The sequence below is a fragment of the Camelus bactrianus genome, chromosome 2 (assembly GCF_048773025.1).
Source record: "Camelus bactrianus isolate YW-2024 breed Bactrian camel chromosome 2, ASM4877302v1, whole genome shotgun sequence".
NCBI classification, from domain to species: domain Eukaryota; kingdom Metazoa; phylum Chordata; class Mammalia; order Artiodactyla; family Camelidae; genus Camelus; species Camelus bactrianus.
The window spans coordinates 106,427,013-106,445,045 of record NC_133540.1 but is presented as its reverse complement, the minus strand read 5'-3'; the positions used below and the strand labels follow the sequence as shown (position 1 = coordinate 106,445,045).

General features: G+C 42.1%; 1 protein-coding gene across 17 annotated transcripts in view; it reads left to right on the top strand.

Annotated features, from left to right (window-relative positions):
• The window catches only part of LIMCH1 (LIM and calponin homology domains 1), a 307,407-nt gene that overhangs the window by 200,469 nt on the left and 88,905 nt on the right, over nt 1-18,033 (top strand). For all 17 annotated transcript variants that reach the window (XM_074348707.1, XM_074348692.1, XM_074348693.1 and 14 more), the window contains one exon: nt 13,491-13,597. In XM_074348707.1, coding sequence (XP_074204808.1) covers nt 13,491-13,597 — 107 coding nt within the window. The remainder of the gene's footprint in view (nt 1-13,490; nt 13,598-18,033) is intronic.

The following is an 18,033-nucleotide window of genomic DNA, read 5'->3' as shown; positions in this document are numbered from 1 at the left end:
TCCAGCACTCTGATTATCATCCCAGACTGAAGCACTATACATCTTAAACAGTGAACTCAACTGAACTTATTTTCAACATCATCTTTCCCCACACCTGTTCAAGGAGACATACTTAGAGCTGGTTGCTAGAATTAAAGAGGTTATAATTTGCAAAGTCCCAGACACCTTATAGGGTCACCATACCTTTTGTCCTTTGGTTCCAGCCCCATTGAAGTACCTTCAAGACCCTGAGTGTATAGGCGAGGGTCCTTTGCAGCCAATTGGTGACCTCTACATTTCTATGCTCACTCCCCACCCTGTGATTTTTATTTCCTCAGATACCTTGTTTTGTGAACACAAACGGCATATGCAATGTGTTAACTCTTTTCAGTTGCCAAGAATGTGCTAGGTGCTATTTGCGAGAGATAATTTGCCCATTAGATTTATTGTATAAATTAAGCCAAACACTAACTTGGAAAGAGGAAGCCAGTATCTGTAGAAAATTTATTATGTCGAATATCTTTTTTTTTAAAACGTTCCTTGAAGATGAAATGTGGTTTCCACTTGTGCACGGTTACAAAGTCAAGAATCCAGAGTTATTTGAAGACAAAACTTTTCTCCACACCTTTTTTGAATTACATAGGAAAAAATTTGGAATAGTAAAGGCGGCCCCAACTTGGATTAAGAACCTGATAAACTTGAAAGAATAAAAGGAGTGGCAGTGATGTTTTCACCAGATTTCTCTTTTTTGCTTCAAATTCCTACTCTGCATACCTCTTCTTCCTTTTCACATATGTTTTAATATCAGCAGAACATTTTAGGTGAACTTTTCTCCAGCCCCCCAACCCCCCAAAAAAACTGCTTCAGGCCACGGTGTATTTTGACGAGTGCAAAGGTTGATTTTGGTTTTTTACCTTATGGTATTTCCTTTCTTGCTGACTTTTTCGCCTTCTCAGCGGAGGGGTTGTGACCTCTGAACATGATAGGGGTAATGGTATTCGGCTCTATCGATGTGGCTCCTGCCCTGCACACTCATTTGCCCTCCGAAAGCCTGTTTCTTTTTCTAATGTCATCCACATGTCTGACCTAGACTATGAGATACTTTGTTCCTGGGGTCACCCCTAACTAGTAAATCCTCGTCTTAACTCGCAGCCCTATAAAGGCAAATGTGAAGTGCATCCTTGCAGTGAAGCTTGAAGGGTGCAGAGGCGAAGCAGTCCCTGGCTGTTTGACTGCTGTAAGCCTGGCACGCCTTGGGGATTGGCATTGCCAGCGTAGGACCTGCTGGGATGGTCTGTCCAAAGGTGGACAGTTTCAGATTATGGGCTACAACCTAAGCGTGATGGCGGTTTCACTCTTATTTGTGTGTGATGTCAAAGTACAAACCATGTGTCAGTAGTTCATCTGGCTCAGCATTTCTTAAACTATGTTTTGTGAGATGTTGAAAGATGTATGGTGACAAAATGGTTTTGAAGTCCCTACGTTTAGGAAATGCTGAGTTAAAATTAAAAGAGTTTCTTAGTAAGGAATTGCTTAGAACTCTTAATCTAAGCATTATGAGCTCTATTTTATGCAGCGTTTTCCAAGCTTTATTTGATCCAGAGCCCCTAGGACAAATACTCCAGGGCAAGGATTCTCACACTATTGTGATAGAGAACAAGGTTTATTGTTGTCGGGTTTTCTTTTTTTTTTTTTTTTTGCAATTTTTATTGTAAAATATACGTAACATTAAATTTACCATTCTAACCATTTTTAGGTGTGTACAATTGAGTGGTATTAAATAAGTACATTAACACTGTTGTTGCAAACATCACCATGAACCATTTTCAGAATTTTTTCATCATTCCAAACGGGAACTCTCTCCCTGTTAAACAATATCTCTCCATTCCTCAGAGCCCCGCCCCTAGTAACCTCCGTTATATTTTCTGTCTCTACGAATTTTCCTGTTCTAGGTACCTCATATAAGTGGAATCATGTAGTATCTGTTTTGTGATGTCTGGCTTATTTCACGTGGCATAATGTCTTCAGGGTTCATCCATGTTGCACAACATGTCAGAATTTCCTTCCTTTTTAAGGGTGAATAATGTTCCATTATATGCATATTCCACCCTTTGTTTATCCATTCATTTGCTTTTGGATAAATGGTCTGGTTTGTTTCCACCTTTTGGCTTTTGTGAAATGAACATTGGTGTACAAGTACCCGTTCTGAGTCCTGCTTTTCAGTTCTTTCAGGTACATACCTAGAAGTGGAATTGCTGGATCGTGTTGTAATTCTGTGTTTAACTTCTTAAGCCACTGCCAAGCTATTTTCCACAGAAGCTACACTATTTTATATTCCCACTAGAAATGCATAAGGGTTCCAGTTTCTCCACGTCCTTGCCAACACTTTCTCTGTGTGTGTGTATGTTTTTTAAATTAGTGATTCTACTTGGTGTAAAATGGTATCTTGTGGTTTTGATTTGCATTTTGTTGTTGCTGATTGTTTAATGTGTGATCCAATTTGGGCTGATATGTGATCCTCGAGCCATTAACTACACAGTTCACACGGTGTTCAAGTTGGACAGCATCCAAAATGGTGTGTACCCTGTGCAATGAAATGTGCCCATCAGTCACACCCTTGGATGTGTTTGGAATGCCAAATGGTTATAAAAGTTTCTAAATACTCTTTTCCAATTCTGCATTTATCTCATCATTAGCCAGTACCAAACCCACAGCAGTCCACAGATCACAGTTCAACTATCACTGCTGTGATAAATGCTAAAGTCATATTACATGTCAAATATATGGGTACTGTTTAAGGAAGTATGATGGATGGTTTAAGCAGTTTTACTTTAACATAACTGAAAGCTATTTTTCATTCAACATTCCCAGGTACAATTCCTAAATTATACTGGAAAACAATCTGGCAAGATCACATAATAATGCTGTTTTGGGTGGGGAGGGATAGTTCGGTCATCTTTTGGAGGGATGGAGGCCTTGGAATCTAGACAGTTCCCCTGATAGGCTGGCGTCCCAGCTCTCCTGAGTTAGCACTATGGTGTCGACCCTCAGGTAGGCTTGAATGTCAGGTCCTTGAGAGGAGAAGTAGCTGCTGTGTAGACAATCATGAGTCTGGAATCCAGAAAGAGATAAAATCAAGGTGCTGGAGCTTTGGGAGTTGGGCCCTCTGTTTCTGTAGGTTTCCCTGGGGAAGAAGAACTAGGCTCCAACTGCTGTCCTGGCAAGAGATTGTGCTTGGAAAAGCTCTTCCCACAGAATTAGTTAAGTAACTTAGGCTGGCTTCATTCAGTGGTTGGTCTTTGGCATCAAGCCTGTTAACTTCAGGAAACTGAGGCAGCACTGCTGCTTAGCTCAGGGACTCTTTCAAAAGAACATCTTTAAAGGAAAGTGAAATTTGATCCGTTCTATATAGAATGCTAAAGATGGTAGTGATGATTCTGTGTTCTACGCTTTAAGAACTTTGAGAGAAAAATCCACATCTGGTCCACTTTTGTGCAGGTGGCCAGTGTTGCAAGTTTTGTCTGCCCTGAACCCCTCTCCTGGGAATTGCATTCTCCTTTTGGAAACGGCTCTGGCCCCTACTCCTCCCATCGCCACCGTTGATTAAAACAATTCTTGGCCTCCTTTACCCTGTTCTGTTAGTCACTGTGGGAGGGTCAGGCCAATAAGGGTCTTTTCCTTTTCCTGGGATCTTTTTCAAACTGCAAGGGGAAAAGAGAGTCCTCTCGGGGTGACAACCTTCATGTGTGAGATTGGGAACCTGGGAACCTGGGGACCCACGTGGAGGAAAGCTGTGTGTAGTGAAAGCGAATAAGCCAACGTACAGAGTGAGCAGACAGCAGGTGACGGAATTCCTGGTTCCAAACACATGAGGCCCTGGTTTCCAGTTGTTTCAAAGGGTCAGCTGCCCGCTTACTCCCTTGTGGCTGGGATGCACTGGGCTCTGTAATCCAATCAACCTGTGTCCATCTGGGCCTCTCTCACCTGCAAATAGAAGTCCCAGCTCCTATCATGACCCCTTCCTGCCCAAAGCACTTAGCACATTGCCTTTCATACTATAAACATGCAATTAATATCTTTCAATAAATAGAAAACTTAAGCTAAAGATAATAGAACCTCCCTGCTGGCTCTTTGATCTTCACTCTGACACAGATTCCCGTTTTGCTCCCATTACTGAAAACATGTTAACAGGTGGTTTTCAAATGCCTTAAAATATTCAACTTTATATTCTTTTTTTTAAAAAAGTGTTTAGATACAGAACTTGGGATGGGTGATGTGAAGGGATTTAATTTAACTCTTTCTGTTGATGGAGACAGTGAGAACACGGCAGAGAGATTAGAAAGCAGAGGAGCCTTGTAAAACCCTATGCAAGGATGGGGAGAAAGGCTGACCGGGGACACAGGAAGGATTACCACGTGGGTGCAAGCGGCCCGTGGAGGCGGGAGCTTGTAAATGTGTAGCAGCTCCAGACCCAATAAAGCGCCATTATTTCCAGTAGCACCAGGAGCAGAGCATTAGGGGTTTAGGGTGATCAGTAAATCCTACTCCTTGCTTCCCCTCCCAGCTGAGACATAAACACGGGAGTCAGACAGAGATCAAATTGTCAGCTTTACTTCTCATGAAACAAATAGGAGACCTTGGGTTTAGAGCTACAGCCAAGTGGGTTTTCTAATCCTCACTCCTGAATTCAACAAATTCTTCCACCCATTGCTGGCACGGCTGGACAACCACAGGCCTCCCCGGCAGAGAGGCCCCCTACCACACGGCAGGGACAGACCGGACGCATGTGTCCTACAGACAGGCTGTTGTCCACAGAGAGGAATTCTCAAACTGGCTGAGCTGAGCCTGCCCCGTTGCCTCTCCCAAGTCAACCTTGGGGAGGAAGAGTGCGGGGCTCGGCGTATCATTCCTCCATGAAGAAACAGGAAGAGTGGGCGTACCTGATCCCTCCTAAGTACAGACAAGAGGTGGTTGGCTTGGCCGCCAAGGCTCATTTCTGAGGCTCACTGTTCCACCTCTATTTCCTTTTCCTGATTCTTTCTCCCTAATGGATAGGCAGGAGTGGAATGCTGAAGATGCCAGCAGAGGAGCATGTCACACTGGTCTGGACTGGATCAGGAAGGAGATAAGCCGTGGAGTAGAGGGAAGTGGACTGAGCGAAAAGAGCAGAGTCTGGAGATGAAAGAGCAGGTGTTAGAGGAGACAAGTGAGAAACCTGGGTTGAGGGGGAGGTGGTCCTCAGGCCAAGGATTAGGTGTTGGCGTTTATGATTCCACAGGGCAGGTGTGGGTGATGGTCCTGAAATGGCTGTGTAAGCAAAAACTACTGGAATTGAGGAAATCGAAGAACTGAAAAGCCAAGCTGTTGAACAGGTTGCTGTGTAGAATCTAAATCACCTGGACTGTTGACTGTAGTGAATGGCGCGCCTGTGCTGGGGTCCTCCACCCACAGCGAGTAGGATGGGAGGTCACGGTGGGGAAGAACTGATGGCTCAGACCTCGCACGCGATGAGGATCGCCCGTGAGGGTGATGGCATCAGTGGTCTGGGAGGGCAAGGGAGCTCTGAAACAAGCCGGGTGCCGCGTCCTCCTGACCTGCGGCTTTCCTAGAGAAGCAACCAGATGATCTTCCTTTGACCCGCCGTACCTTTTCTCATAATCTCTTCTCTGCAACACTTCCCAGGGTGTCTCTTTGTGTTTTTCCTCCATTGTTTTTATTCTACACTGCCTTCTTAACTTCCTGCAATCTGGTTTTTATCCTGTTGTTCCACAGAGAAGTTGTCCCCAAAGTCAATCATGTCCTTCTAATCAGAAAATTCTATTCATTGATGACTTACTAGTTTTATCCTAATGATAGAAATAAGTATCAAGTGGAAAACATCTATTGTGCCAAACACTGTTCTTTTCCTAAGCACTTTACCTACATTTTCTTAGCTCCACAACAGCCCTATGACATGAGTAGCCTCATTTTTATGGTGAATGAACATTCATTCATTCCATGTGTATTTCTTGAAGGTTTACTTATGATACATGAGAGATCATTCTAGATAGTATCTAGGTGAGAACAAGAGAGTGCTGAGGCCCTGGCAGGGATCTACTTGGTTTGGTTGAAGACCAGCAGGAGCTGTGCCTGGCTGCGGGGAGAGGGAGTGAGGTGGGATGGCTTTGCCAGGCAGTGGCACCAGCTCCTGTCGGGCCATTAGGCCACTGTAAGGACTTGGGCTTTAGAGGAGAAAACTGAGGTGGAGACCACGTAGGCAGCTTGCCCCAGGTTGTTCAGCGGCTAAGTGGAGGAGCTGGGGTCCTTCCTAGATGTGACGCTGCCGCATTGGGCACTGGGCCCAAGTGCTCCCTGCATAGTGCTCTTGGTTCCTCCCGTCAGTCTTGTCTGGATCTTTTCCTGCTCTCATCTGCTTCTCCTCAGGCACAGGGGGTTCCTCCACCTCTAACCATCCTTTAAACATCGGTGTTCGGGGTGGCCCTGTTTTAGTCTTCTGCTGTGTCCTCACCCCAGTGACTTCCAATCCTGCATGTTCTGCTGGGGCCTCACTTCTGAGCTGTAGACCCAAATATAAGCTCCCAGTGAGCTGTAGCTTTGAATATGGAATATTCCAAGCTTACTTCATTATTTCCACTTCTCACACATCTCCCCTCCCTCCATTCTTTAAGATCGTCTCAGTGGCTAAGAAACTCCGCGTCACCCCAACCCCCTCTCCTCGTCCTCATCCTCTGCTCAAACAATCCGCTCAAGTGCCAAGCCAAGGAGGGGTGCTCACGTCCTTGCCCTTGTCTGCCCCTGCTGCTTCTGGATGAGCTCAGGCTTCCACATCCCTCCCCGAGCTCTTGTCCTTCTCTCATCCTCAGACCCTCTCCTCTACCCAGTGGATCTCTTCTGCTGCCACCCAACGTGTTCTCCTAAAGTAAAGGTCGGATCCAGGACTCTTCCCACCCTCATCAGCTGGCCTGGATTCCACACTGCCTAGAGGACAGTCCTTCCCAAGTCTCTCACAGCTCTGTCGAGCGTGCCTCTCATAACTTTCTTCCCCTCCCAGCCTTTCATTCTCTCCCTGCAGCCCGCTGTGCTTCTGCTCACTTCCCATCCATAAATTTTTTTCTTCTCCTTCAGGCAGCCACCTTCTGGGTCAAACTTCCCCAGAACTCCCCCAGGCAGAGTGAGTGGCTCTTGCCTCTCAGTGGAAGGCCTAGTATCCTCATTAAGTGCTCCTGGCAAATCCAAATGCACTGAAAGTCAGGTGAGTGCTGACTGTCGCTGGACATCGGCCAATTCCTGGAGCCAGGCTAGAACCCATGCAGGTTAGGAGAGCAGCGGTGCACACACGGCAGATACAGGAAATCCCCGAATTCTGTTCATTGTGGGGCATGTTCCTAGAGATATTTTGATAATGTCTTCCTTAAGTTCTGAATTTCAAAATTGCACTTCTGTTAAAGGGAGTTTGTTTGCTTCACATGCAGGAAACCTAACAAAAACCATTAAAAAAAAAAAAAAAAAAAAAAGCCTGACAGCTAGAAGAGAAAAGTCACATTGGTGTTAGTTACTGATTTTCCAAAGAGGTCCAGGTCTTCTCTGCTGCACTCGCAGATCTTTCTGAGATATCCTAATCCTTATAAAAATTTTTGAAAGCAAATATTTATTATAGAAAATATATTAAAATAGTAAGTTCACCATATGCAGTCTTAGTTTACATGTTGATATCTCAACCTAGTCTTTTAAAGAAATTGAAGATTATACGGATGCTTTGTATCTATTGCATTTTAAATACCTGGCAGTATAGGTATCTGGGTTCATTGGAAACTCAAATGAGCCCCAAATGAGCATTACCTTCATTTTCTGTGAACTCCAAATCCATCATCATGTTGCCTTTTCCCTATGGGCTGTAAGGGAAGTAAACCAAGGAGATTGGACAGAGCAGGGGGCTTCTCACTACCTGCCTGGTTTCCCTAGAGAACCACTGAGTACCATCCTCCGAGCCAGAGAGCTGCACGCTGCTTCACAGTGGCCCAGGGAAGGAGATGAGCCACTTTCTAGTGGGAAATGACAGCTAAGGGAAAGGTAGCAAGAAGGTCCATGCGTGTCCTCTGAAGACAGGAGAGAAAGACCTGGGTGAGACACTGAAGTGTCTCAGGGGGCTCTCAGGAATGAATTGCTGACCCCTCCCCTCTCACTCCTGCCCGTCCTTCCCAAGGTGCTGCCTTGGGCTTAGGAAGCCTTTTCTATGTTCTCTGGAACCTTCCATCCGCTAGAGCCTAGAGCATGTGCCTGGTCTGAATGTACTTTCCCACTGAAGCGTTGTTCTGCTGAGTGGTTAGGTTCTGTAGTGTAGTTAGGACTCCTCTTTGGGTACATTTTGGATTAAGTTAGCTTTTCTGGCCCAAACTGAGGACCACCATGCAAAGATTATTTCTGTGAGATAATTACAAATGATGACTTACAAGCCACCATCTTACAAAAGAGCTTTTGATACATAGCTTGCACCTAAGTTTGAAGCAGCCTGTATAAAAGTGTCAAGCTGGCGATTCCTATCATTAGCTAAACAGCAATAATTGCAATTACCTTTTTTTTTTAACCATCTCCCATGTAACTGGCAAGGGCTATAAATACACACCGTGTCTGTTTTTTACGGGTGTAATGGATGAAGAAACTGTTCTTCATTTCATCCTCTGCGGTCTCTTTTTGACTTGAGTTGACAGTAATGTCAATAATAATGCATAACTCCTATATGAGTGCCCAGAAGGTGCCAGACCCTAGGCTGTGTTCTTAGTATATAGTTTCTGTAATGCTGACATCCCTATAAGGTTGGTGGCATCCCCCACCTCACAGATTAGAGATTCCAGAATCGGAAAGGTTAGGAAACATGCCCCAGGCCACATAGCTAATAAGCAGGTAAGGTTGGGATTCTAAACGGAGTCCTCCTGACTCCAAAGCTTTTGCACTGTGTTCCGTGATAGAGTTGTTCTTCTCTCATTTTCATTGTTTGATTAGACATTTTTTCATAAACAGACCTCTGTTTATGTGTATCTTGAACAAATCCATATATTTGATAGATGGTGAAGTTGAATCCTGGAGATAAGATACTTCTGTTGTAAGTCCTTATTATTTCATCTACTGGAATGTCAACTCCATGAGGATGGGAAATTTTTGTTGTTGTTTTTCATTCTTATAAGTGCCTAGAATATAGTACTTAATTTATTTTCGATATTTAGTGAGCACCTACTACATGCCAGGGCCCCTGCTACCCCCTGGTGGTAGAGACCATCCTGGGCCTGCCTTCACCTTGCCTTCGGAGGAGAAGGAAGTGGAGAAAAGTACAAGGTCTTCTTCAAAGAAGAGGCCCCAGCCGGGGAGGGCAAAAAGCGCAGGCCTCCACCCCACGCCCCTGGGGAGTGTTTTCATACAGAGGGCAGGCCCACAGATGAGTGAAATGGGAAGCCACTGGGCCAAGAACAAGGAAGACTAAATGCATAGTAGTTACATAAACAGCAGTATAAATCTATATATTAATACTAGTCAAGAACAAAGTGGACTCTTTTAGGAACTTTATGTTCCGCACCTGTGTTGCATTGAGACTCATGTTACAGCACTTTCCCGAGAGCCAGAAATGGTAACTTTCCATCGGTAGCACTTGAGCATTGACCTCCAGGACTTTGCAGTGGTTGTCTCTGAGGTGGCCATTATTTTTCCCTTGAATTGATGAAACTGGTTTTGCAAGTGAAGCCACAACCCTATGGAGTTGAGTACACTTTTACAAATTTAAAAACCTTTTCTCCAGACTTGGGGGAGAAATTTCAAGTGTACATAAAAGTTAAAAAAGAAAAAAAGGCACAGTGAACACCTGAGTAACCTGGAACAGGGCCAGTGGACTGCATGCAGCCTGTGGGCCCAATCCAGCCCAACGCCTGCTTTGGTAAATAAACTGAATAGAAATGCAGATCATTCCCATTTGTCTATGTATTTGTCTGGCTACAATGACGGACAAAGCTGAGTCATTTTGATGGAGACCACCAGAGGCCCACAAAGCTATATTGACTATCTGGCCCTTTATAGCAAAAATTTGCCAACCTTTGAGATCTAGATTCACTGATTGCTAATATTTTACTGTATCTGCTTTATCTCTTTCTCCATAACAGGCAGACATCATCCCCTCTCTGTCTTTTTCTCTCCTACACGTGCACACGTACATATTTTTTCTTGAACCATTTGAAATTATGTTATAGTCACAACTTGTCCCTAAATAATTCATACGTTCCCTTAAAAATAAAGGCATTCTCTCATATAATCACAATGCCATCATCATCATGCCTAAGAAAATTAACATTCAATTATATCATCCAACAACAATCCATATTTAAATTGGATTTTTATAGCCTTATCTGCTTTCCTTTTTTTGGATCTAGGGTCCAATCAAAGGTCAGACGGTGCATTTGGTCATCATGCCTCTTCAATCTCCAACTTTTGTTTTATCATGCATTGTCTTTTTTGAAGAGTCCTTTAAAAACTTCTTTTGAAGCCTAATTCTTAATGAGTTTGCAATACTACATTAGTAAGAGCTGAATAGAATAGTCACTGTGGTGAATCAGTGTCTCCACTCCTTCTACCCCAGGATTGAGACGCTGTTGTGTTACTTGGCTTCTGAAGCTAAGACACTAAGACATTAGTCTTGCTTGGAATTGAAATGTGGAAAAAACTCAGTGTGAAGAGCAGGGCAGATGGGAATTTGCAAGATGCATCTTCTGTAATTAAAGGCACAGTCCTCCCGCCCGCTCCGGTCGCCACCCCTGTTAGCTCTTGGCTGGGGGCGGGGGGGCTCTTCCTTCTGGCTTTTCTCCTGACTGGGGTCTGGCTCCCCTCCAGCATCATCAGGTTGCAGCAAGGAGCTGAAAGGAGACCTGCAATTCTTTAAATCTCCTAGTCTAAACTGTCCAGCCTGGCTGGCAACACAGTGCTTCTGTGTTTGCAATCTGTGTGCTGAAGACAGCATGGCACTCAGGGGCGTACCCAGGAATGCACGTGGGGAGGGCACCTTCTTGTCTCTCTTGAGGATCTAAGGTGCCAGTCATGGGCTTCTTACGGAACCACACGGTGGTCACAGGTCTGCTCCTTTCATTTTGGTCCCAAATGATTCCTAGAGAGTTCCAGGACCCACCCTTTGCTTTCCTCTGGACAAGAATCCCTCAGAGCTCAGAGGCCAACCAGAAAGATAGCTGCATGCCCTAGAAAGAACTCACCTGAACATCTACAAACCCCTGGAGGTGGGAGGGAAAAATAGAGAAACTCCACAGAGAAACTGGATAATTTTAAAATGTGCAAAGTTACTGGAGGAGAGACTGGCTAGGGTGTGGATGACTTCAGACCATGAGCAGCTCACTGTCAGTCTACAGGAGGTCTTATGAATGGTGGCAATTGCCTATTGAAAACATCCAGGGGAACAGGAAAGAAAACCTTCTGGAATGGGCCACCCTCCAAGGGGGGAGACACTGTGCTATCTCCTCATTGGTCTCCCTGTCTCCTGTCTGGTTCCTCCCAGGTCCTTCCTGCACACTGTCTACCTCCCCCAGGTCTACCCCCAACAGTCTACTTATGCTGCAGATCTGGGCATTCATTCCTCAGATCCTTGCCCCTCAGTGACAACCACAGCCTGCCTTCCATGGCCTTCAAAGTCCCCATGATCAGCCCCTGACTCCATAGCCTCATCTTTTTTGGTGCCAGCCTCAGATTTGAGGCTTGAGTTCTTCATAGATCCCATGTTGTTTTGAACTTCCATCCTTTGCTGGCTGTGTGGCCTTGGGCAAGATGCTTAATTGTTCTGTGCCTCACATTGCTCATCTGTAAAATGAGGATAAAAGTAGCACCTACCTCATAAGGCTGTGCAGGGATTAAATGAGTTAATATATGTAAAATTCTTGGAAGAATGCTTGGCGTGTAATAAAGGTGATATAAAGATTGGCAATTTATTGCTATTGCTCTTGTTTTGAGCCTGGATGTATTAATTTTTTTATTGCTGCATAATACAATCACTGTAAACTTAGCATCCTAACTCAACACCCATTAATTATCTCAGTTATTATGGACATGGCATGACTGAGTTCTTTGCTCAGGGTCTCATAGTGCTGAAACTGAGGTGTTGGTGGGGGCTGAGGTCCTACCTGAGCTTCTTCCAAGCCTCTTCCAAGCTCATGTTGTTGTTGACAGAATGCATCTCCTTGAACCCATAGAACTCCTAGCCGGCAGGAACTCTGACTTTACTTTCTTTTAAAAGCTCCCCTGATTAGGTCAGGCCCAATCTGAGCATCTTTCTTTTGACCAGCTCAAAGCCAGCTGGTTAATCACATGATCACAGAGTGATATTCCATCACAGGCACAAGTTCTACTCACATGCAAGAGGAGGTGATTGTACAGGTTGTGTTCACAAGGTGGTGAGATTCTTGGGGGTCCTCTTAGAATCCTGCCTACACCCTGGTAATTGGGAAATACTGTGCTTCTTGTTCGCTTTGTTGAATTGCACATGGATGAATATATGATTCATTTACCACTGCCATCATTTCAGATTTTCGTAGCATCTTTTCTTAGAGCATTTAGATGGACTCCCCTTGATCAGAGCCAGCCTTGATCATTCCTTTCTTGTAGTTTGAACTACCTGATGGGCCAGTTAACTCGTCAGAAGTCTTTTAGGAAGAGGATAATTAGAGGCTTGTAGCTGCTGAACCTGCTGCTAATATCCTGGAACTCCAAAAGGGCGACTCACAATGTGCAGTCCCTTCCAGAGCCATTTGTTTGTTCTTAATGACTCCCAATAGATGAAGACCAGAACCATCCTCAGCTGTAAATTGTGCCTGCCACTCTGCCAGTTCAAAATAAATTTGTACCTGCTGGAGAGATTTATTTTACTAGGAAGAAGATCTTTGACATAATTTTTGAAAGATTTCCAGGCCTTCTCACTTTTCCCTTTCCAATTAAGTCTAGATTTTCTTCCCATTTAATTCAGTTTATAGTCCACAAAGAGGTATTATTGGGCAAAAGCCACTGATGAAGTATGTATTTTTGAAGATCAATTAAAAAGAAAAAGTTGTCAAAGGTGAAAGTTGGGTAGTAAAACCTATTTTTAAGAAAAAAAATACCAATTTTGAACGAGATTCTAGGCAATAAGACATGGACAAAACTTTAAAGCAATGGGGGTTCTTGAGTACTATTCCCCTCAAATTGCTAAGTTCTGCTTTTCAGTGGCATTTAACTTACAGTTTTATACAAATGTGTTAAGGTAGAGGGGAAAACAAGAATTTGATATAGCTGTGGCTTTAGAAGTTTGAAGTGTCTATTTACTCCAGCATTTCCTAAGCAAGTATGATTTTTATTATCCAACAAGCCATGACTCACACCTGACTCTCACTGCCTTAGTAACTGACATGTCTCTAGTAATTTGGGCTACTAGGAAGAAAGGCTGGTTCATAAAGATAATATAAAATAATATAGACTTAGATTTCTTTTCTTCCTTCCAGGACAATATCATATTATTCTTGAGAGGTTGTAAAGAGCTTGGCCTTAAAGAATCTCAACTTTTTGACCCGAGTGACCTGCAGGATACGTCCAACAGAGTAACAGTCAAGTAAGTAATGCACGATTTATGTCTAAGGGAAACCCATTTATGGTTAGACTTGCAGGTTTCTGATGATGTTGTAAGGTCTGAGAGGCAGAGAATTGGGCGTGCCTAATAAAATAAAAATGTGGAGGTAAAAATTCATCTTTCAAAACAGGATGCGTTGGCCTTCCCTTGTGCATAGCCTTCATTCTGATTAAACATAATTTTTTGAAATGCAAAAATCATGCATGTAGAGTTAGAATTTTAGAGACAAGGAGAAAAAAATGTTAGGTGAAACTTAACAGAGGGAGAGGCAAGAGAGAAGTCTACACAGAATCTGTTCGAGTTAGACAAAAAGCTTTTATTGGCTCCAACTGGGCATATGAATAGGCTCTTGGAAGACTGCAAACTCAGTAAACAGATCTGAACCCTGTTTATTATGCAAAAAAGGCAATATATTATGGAGAAATCTCTTCTTCATTTACATTTGTAACTGTTTTCACATATGTGTCAGTGATCAAGTTGTTTGAAGATGGATCATTAGCCATTTGGCTATTGTTGACTGTATCTATTCAGGGGGCCAGGTTTGGGGCCAAAGAATTCTTGGGAAAGAATGTTATAGTAAAAGAAAAGCAATGTGCTTCTCTATAAAGAAATAGCTCATGACCAGCGTAATGAGAAGAAAAGTCCTTATGACATGGTAGAGATAACTTTCCTGTAGTTTAGAAGTCCTTTAGACTCTACCAAATTCATATAAAACACTTTCCAAATTAGTCAAACAATATTTGGCATGAATATGCTTTAATAATAAGCTTAATTACATAGATAGGGTCTTTGGATTGGCTACACATCTCCTTTTCATGACTTTTGGGTTATTTTATTATGAAAGGGCAGAAAAGAGAGAGAAACCAAAATTCAGAGCTGTTAATTTTTCACTATTTGCCGATACTGACTTTTTTAATGATGAGGGAAAATAATTGGGAAAAAAATGGAAACTACTAAATGAAATCAAGTTGGAGTTGATATTGTATTTTATGATGCATGACTGGGAATAAGGCACAGTCAGCCACAATTCTCTTAAAGTCACTCCTCTGTTGTCAGTGTGCCTTTTGTGGGGGCGGGGGCCGGTGGGGAGTATAATTGACATACACCATTATATTAGATTCAGGTGTACTACATAATGATTCAGTATTTGCATATGTTGCAAAATGTTCACCACAATAAATCTAGTTAACATCTGTCACCACATAAATTTTATTTTTCTTGTGATGAGAATTTCTAAGATATATTCTCTTAGCCACTTTGAAACATGCAATCCAGTATTATTAAGCATAGTCGTCATGCTGTACATTACATCCCATAACTTGTTTGTCTCATAACTGGAAGTTTGTACCTTTTGACTTTTCTTTAATATTTCTCATGGAAAATTTTTAGTTAAGGGCAAAAATAACAGAAGAAAAATTACTATGTTCAAATGTGGAAACCACCCTTAACTTCATTTTAGTCCTCACATGCTCCATTTATTTCTGTACTTAAATCCAACCTCTATAAATCATTATTCATGTTAGGAAATTGTTTCAGGTTCTGCCTCATCTCACATTCATAGTTTCACCTGGGTGGCAAGTGATCAGAAACAATAGTAACTGTGTGACATGGTAGGTAATAATTAGTCACACACACATTGCTTTGGGGGGTGAAGGAAAGTTCATTTTGACAGTGTTGGCAGCTGCATTTTTTTTTAAGAGCCACTCTAAATCAATATGTTACTAAACCAGAAGACTTCTGAGACTGGTTGGTTTTAGAAATTCCAGAAATCATATTACCTTTATTGCTTATCTACACAAACTGAGCACCAAGTACAAATGAACTTATTTACAAACCAGAAACAGACTCACAGACATAGAAAACAAGCTTATGGTTACCAAAGGAGAAGGGGGTGAGGAAGGATAAATTGGGAGTTTAGGATTAACATACACACACTACTATATATAAAATATGTAAACAGCAAGGACCTACTGTATGGCACAGGAGAGTCTATTCAATATCTTGTCATAACCTATAATGGTTATAGGTTTTTTGCTGAGCACTTGAAACTAATGTAACTTTGTAAATCAACTCTGTTTCAATTAAAAGAAAATAAACTGGGCATCAGGAAATCTGGGGTCCCCCCTACATCTGCTGCTCCCTAGGTCTACAATCCTACGCAAGCTCCCTTGCTTCAGTAGGGTTGTGTCTTCATCAATAAAATGGAATTGGACAGAATGTTCCTTCAGGTATGATTCTAGCTAATGCTTGCTCATGCAGATCTGGGAAGATGGCTAAACCAACTTCTAAAGAAAGAGACTTTAATTTAAAGGCACAGAAAGCAGCCTAAAGTCACTTAGACCAGTGGTACACACAGTCAGTTCTCAATTACTGGACCAGCTTCGCCTTCTCCTGTGCTTTTCTCTGTCTTTTTTCTTTATCTTTCTCTCTGCTTCTTTGCTCCATCTCCTTCTCTTCCCTGTGCCTCCCTTCCCTTCTTTATCTTACTTCCCATCTATCTCCCCTTTTGCATTTCTTCTCTCATTTTCTTCCCTTTTAAGTTTTCCCTTCACTTGAGTATTATTATTTTCGTTAAACAACACTTCTCCATCACCTTCCCCTATGACTATCATTTTTCATTCCTTCATTCAACAAATATTTACTGAGCAGCTACTATGTGTCAGATGCTTTCCAGTGACTAGAGAACACGCTCCCCATTCACATAGAATTTATACCCTTTGACAAGTAAAGAAGTAAATTTTTTTAATTGCGGAGAGTAGTAAGTGCTAAGGAGAAAGTAAAATAATAATGAAATAGATGATGTAAAAGATAGTGACCATTGCAATATGTGCACTTATCAAATAATTGTGCTGTATACTTTATACTTAGATAATGTTTTATGTGAATTATATCTCAACAAAACCAGGGGGGATAAAAAAGGTGGTCAAGAATGGTCTCTCTAAAGAGGTGGCATTTCAGGTGAGGGGTCACACATGAATGAGAAGCAAGAACCAGCCATGCAAAGGTCTACAGGATGTTCAGGGTGGAGAAGGGGCAGGTAGAAAGGCTGGGGAAGAGAAACAAACTTGATGTCTACAAAGAGAAAGAAGAGTAGTCGGTGTGGTAAAGGTAATGGGCAAGGATGAGCCTGGTGTGAGGCATGGTCCAGAAGCATTGTAGGAGGTTGACTTTGGAATAGTTATGGAGAAAAAAATTTTATTTCACTGTATGAATATTTAGAAGAGCATAAAGAACTTTGTATTAAAAATTATACCATAAATTCGTTTACAGTACTTAGAAACTCTAGTACTATGGAGGATTTGGGCACGGAATGAGCTATCTGCTTCACAACTTTTCTGTGAGTGATGTTGGTTTAACTTGCTACTGTCCAGGGCACATTTGTAACATCTACATAAATTGTAGATTTTTTAGCTATGGTAGATGAAATTAGAGTGGCAATGTTTCTCTGCTTTCCCCTCTGAAAGTTAAGCCAAACATTAGCAGAGATGGAGAGCGCCCGACTGACACCAGTTAATAGTGTAAGGAATAAGGTAGAGGGTAGATCTCAAAGAGGAAATTTTGATGCCTTTCTGAAATTGTCTTTTTAAAAATACTTCTTTAGATGAGCTTTCATTGAGGGTAATTTTTCTTACTTTTTTTGTTTTTTGAGAAGTAACTTGAGTAGACTATAAAGAAAAAAAAGAAAGGAAAAGAAAAGAAAAGAAAAGAAAGAAAAAGAGAGAGAAAGAGATAACCTGTAAGTGATGACTGTGTGTAATTTCGTGACCTCTACCTGTAAGGGGTGCCAGACAACGCTGATGGGAAATGTAAACACCATCCAGCAGGGCGTGCAGCAAATACCATGCCAGGGAATCGCAGCAATTGAATGAAAATGAGGATAGCCTTTGGATCGCTCCCAAGAATGTCTCTGAAAAATTTCAAAGCATTTTCACATAATTCGTTGTTATGTGAAAGTCATTCAACAAATATTTTGTAAGCTCCTACTATGTGCCAAGCATAACTTTTTTAGAACTGGGTCACAATTTTAGTCAAAAAACATTTATTGTCAGTGCAGAAAAAGTTTCATGGCCCCTGTTTTTAAGTTGTTTTTCACAAAAATTTCAAATCTTTTTTAGATTTTTGTTTGTTTTCATTTGGGTTTTTTTTGTTTTTGTTGTTAAATTTTAAAAAATCCGTGCAAATATCTCAGCAGATAATGACATTCTTTATGTTAACAGGGGGGAAATATGAAAACATTCTCTTAATCAAATCCAAATTGGACCACTACTTCCTTCAATCTGTCTCTATTGATGGTTTTTCTCCTTAGTATATACTACGTTTTCTACTCCCTTAAACCTCAGTTGACTTGAAGTTGTGCATCTGTTCATTAATATATACTTTGGGTCAGAATATGCAGCAAGAAAGTAATTGGGATCTAT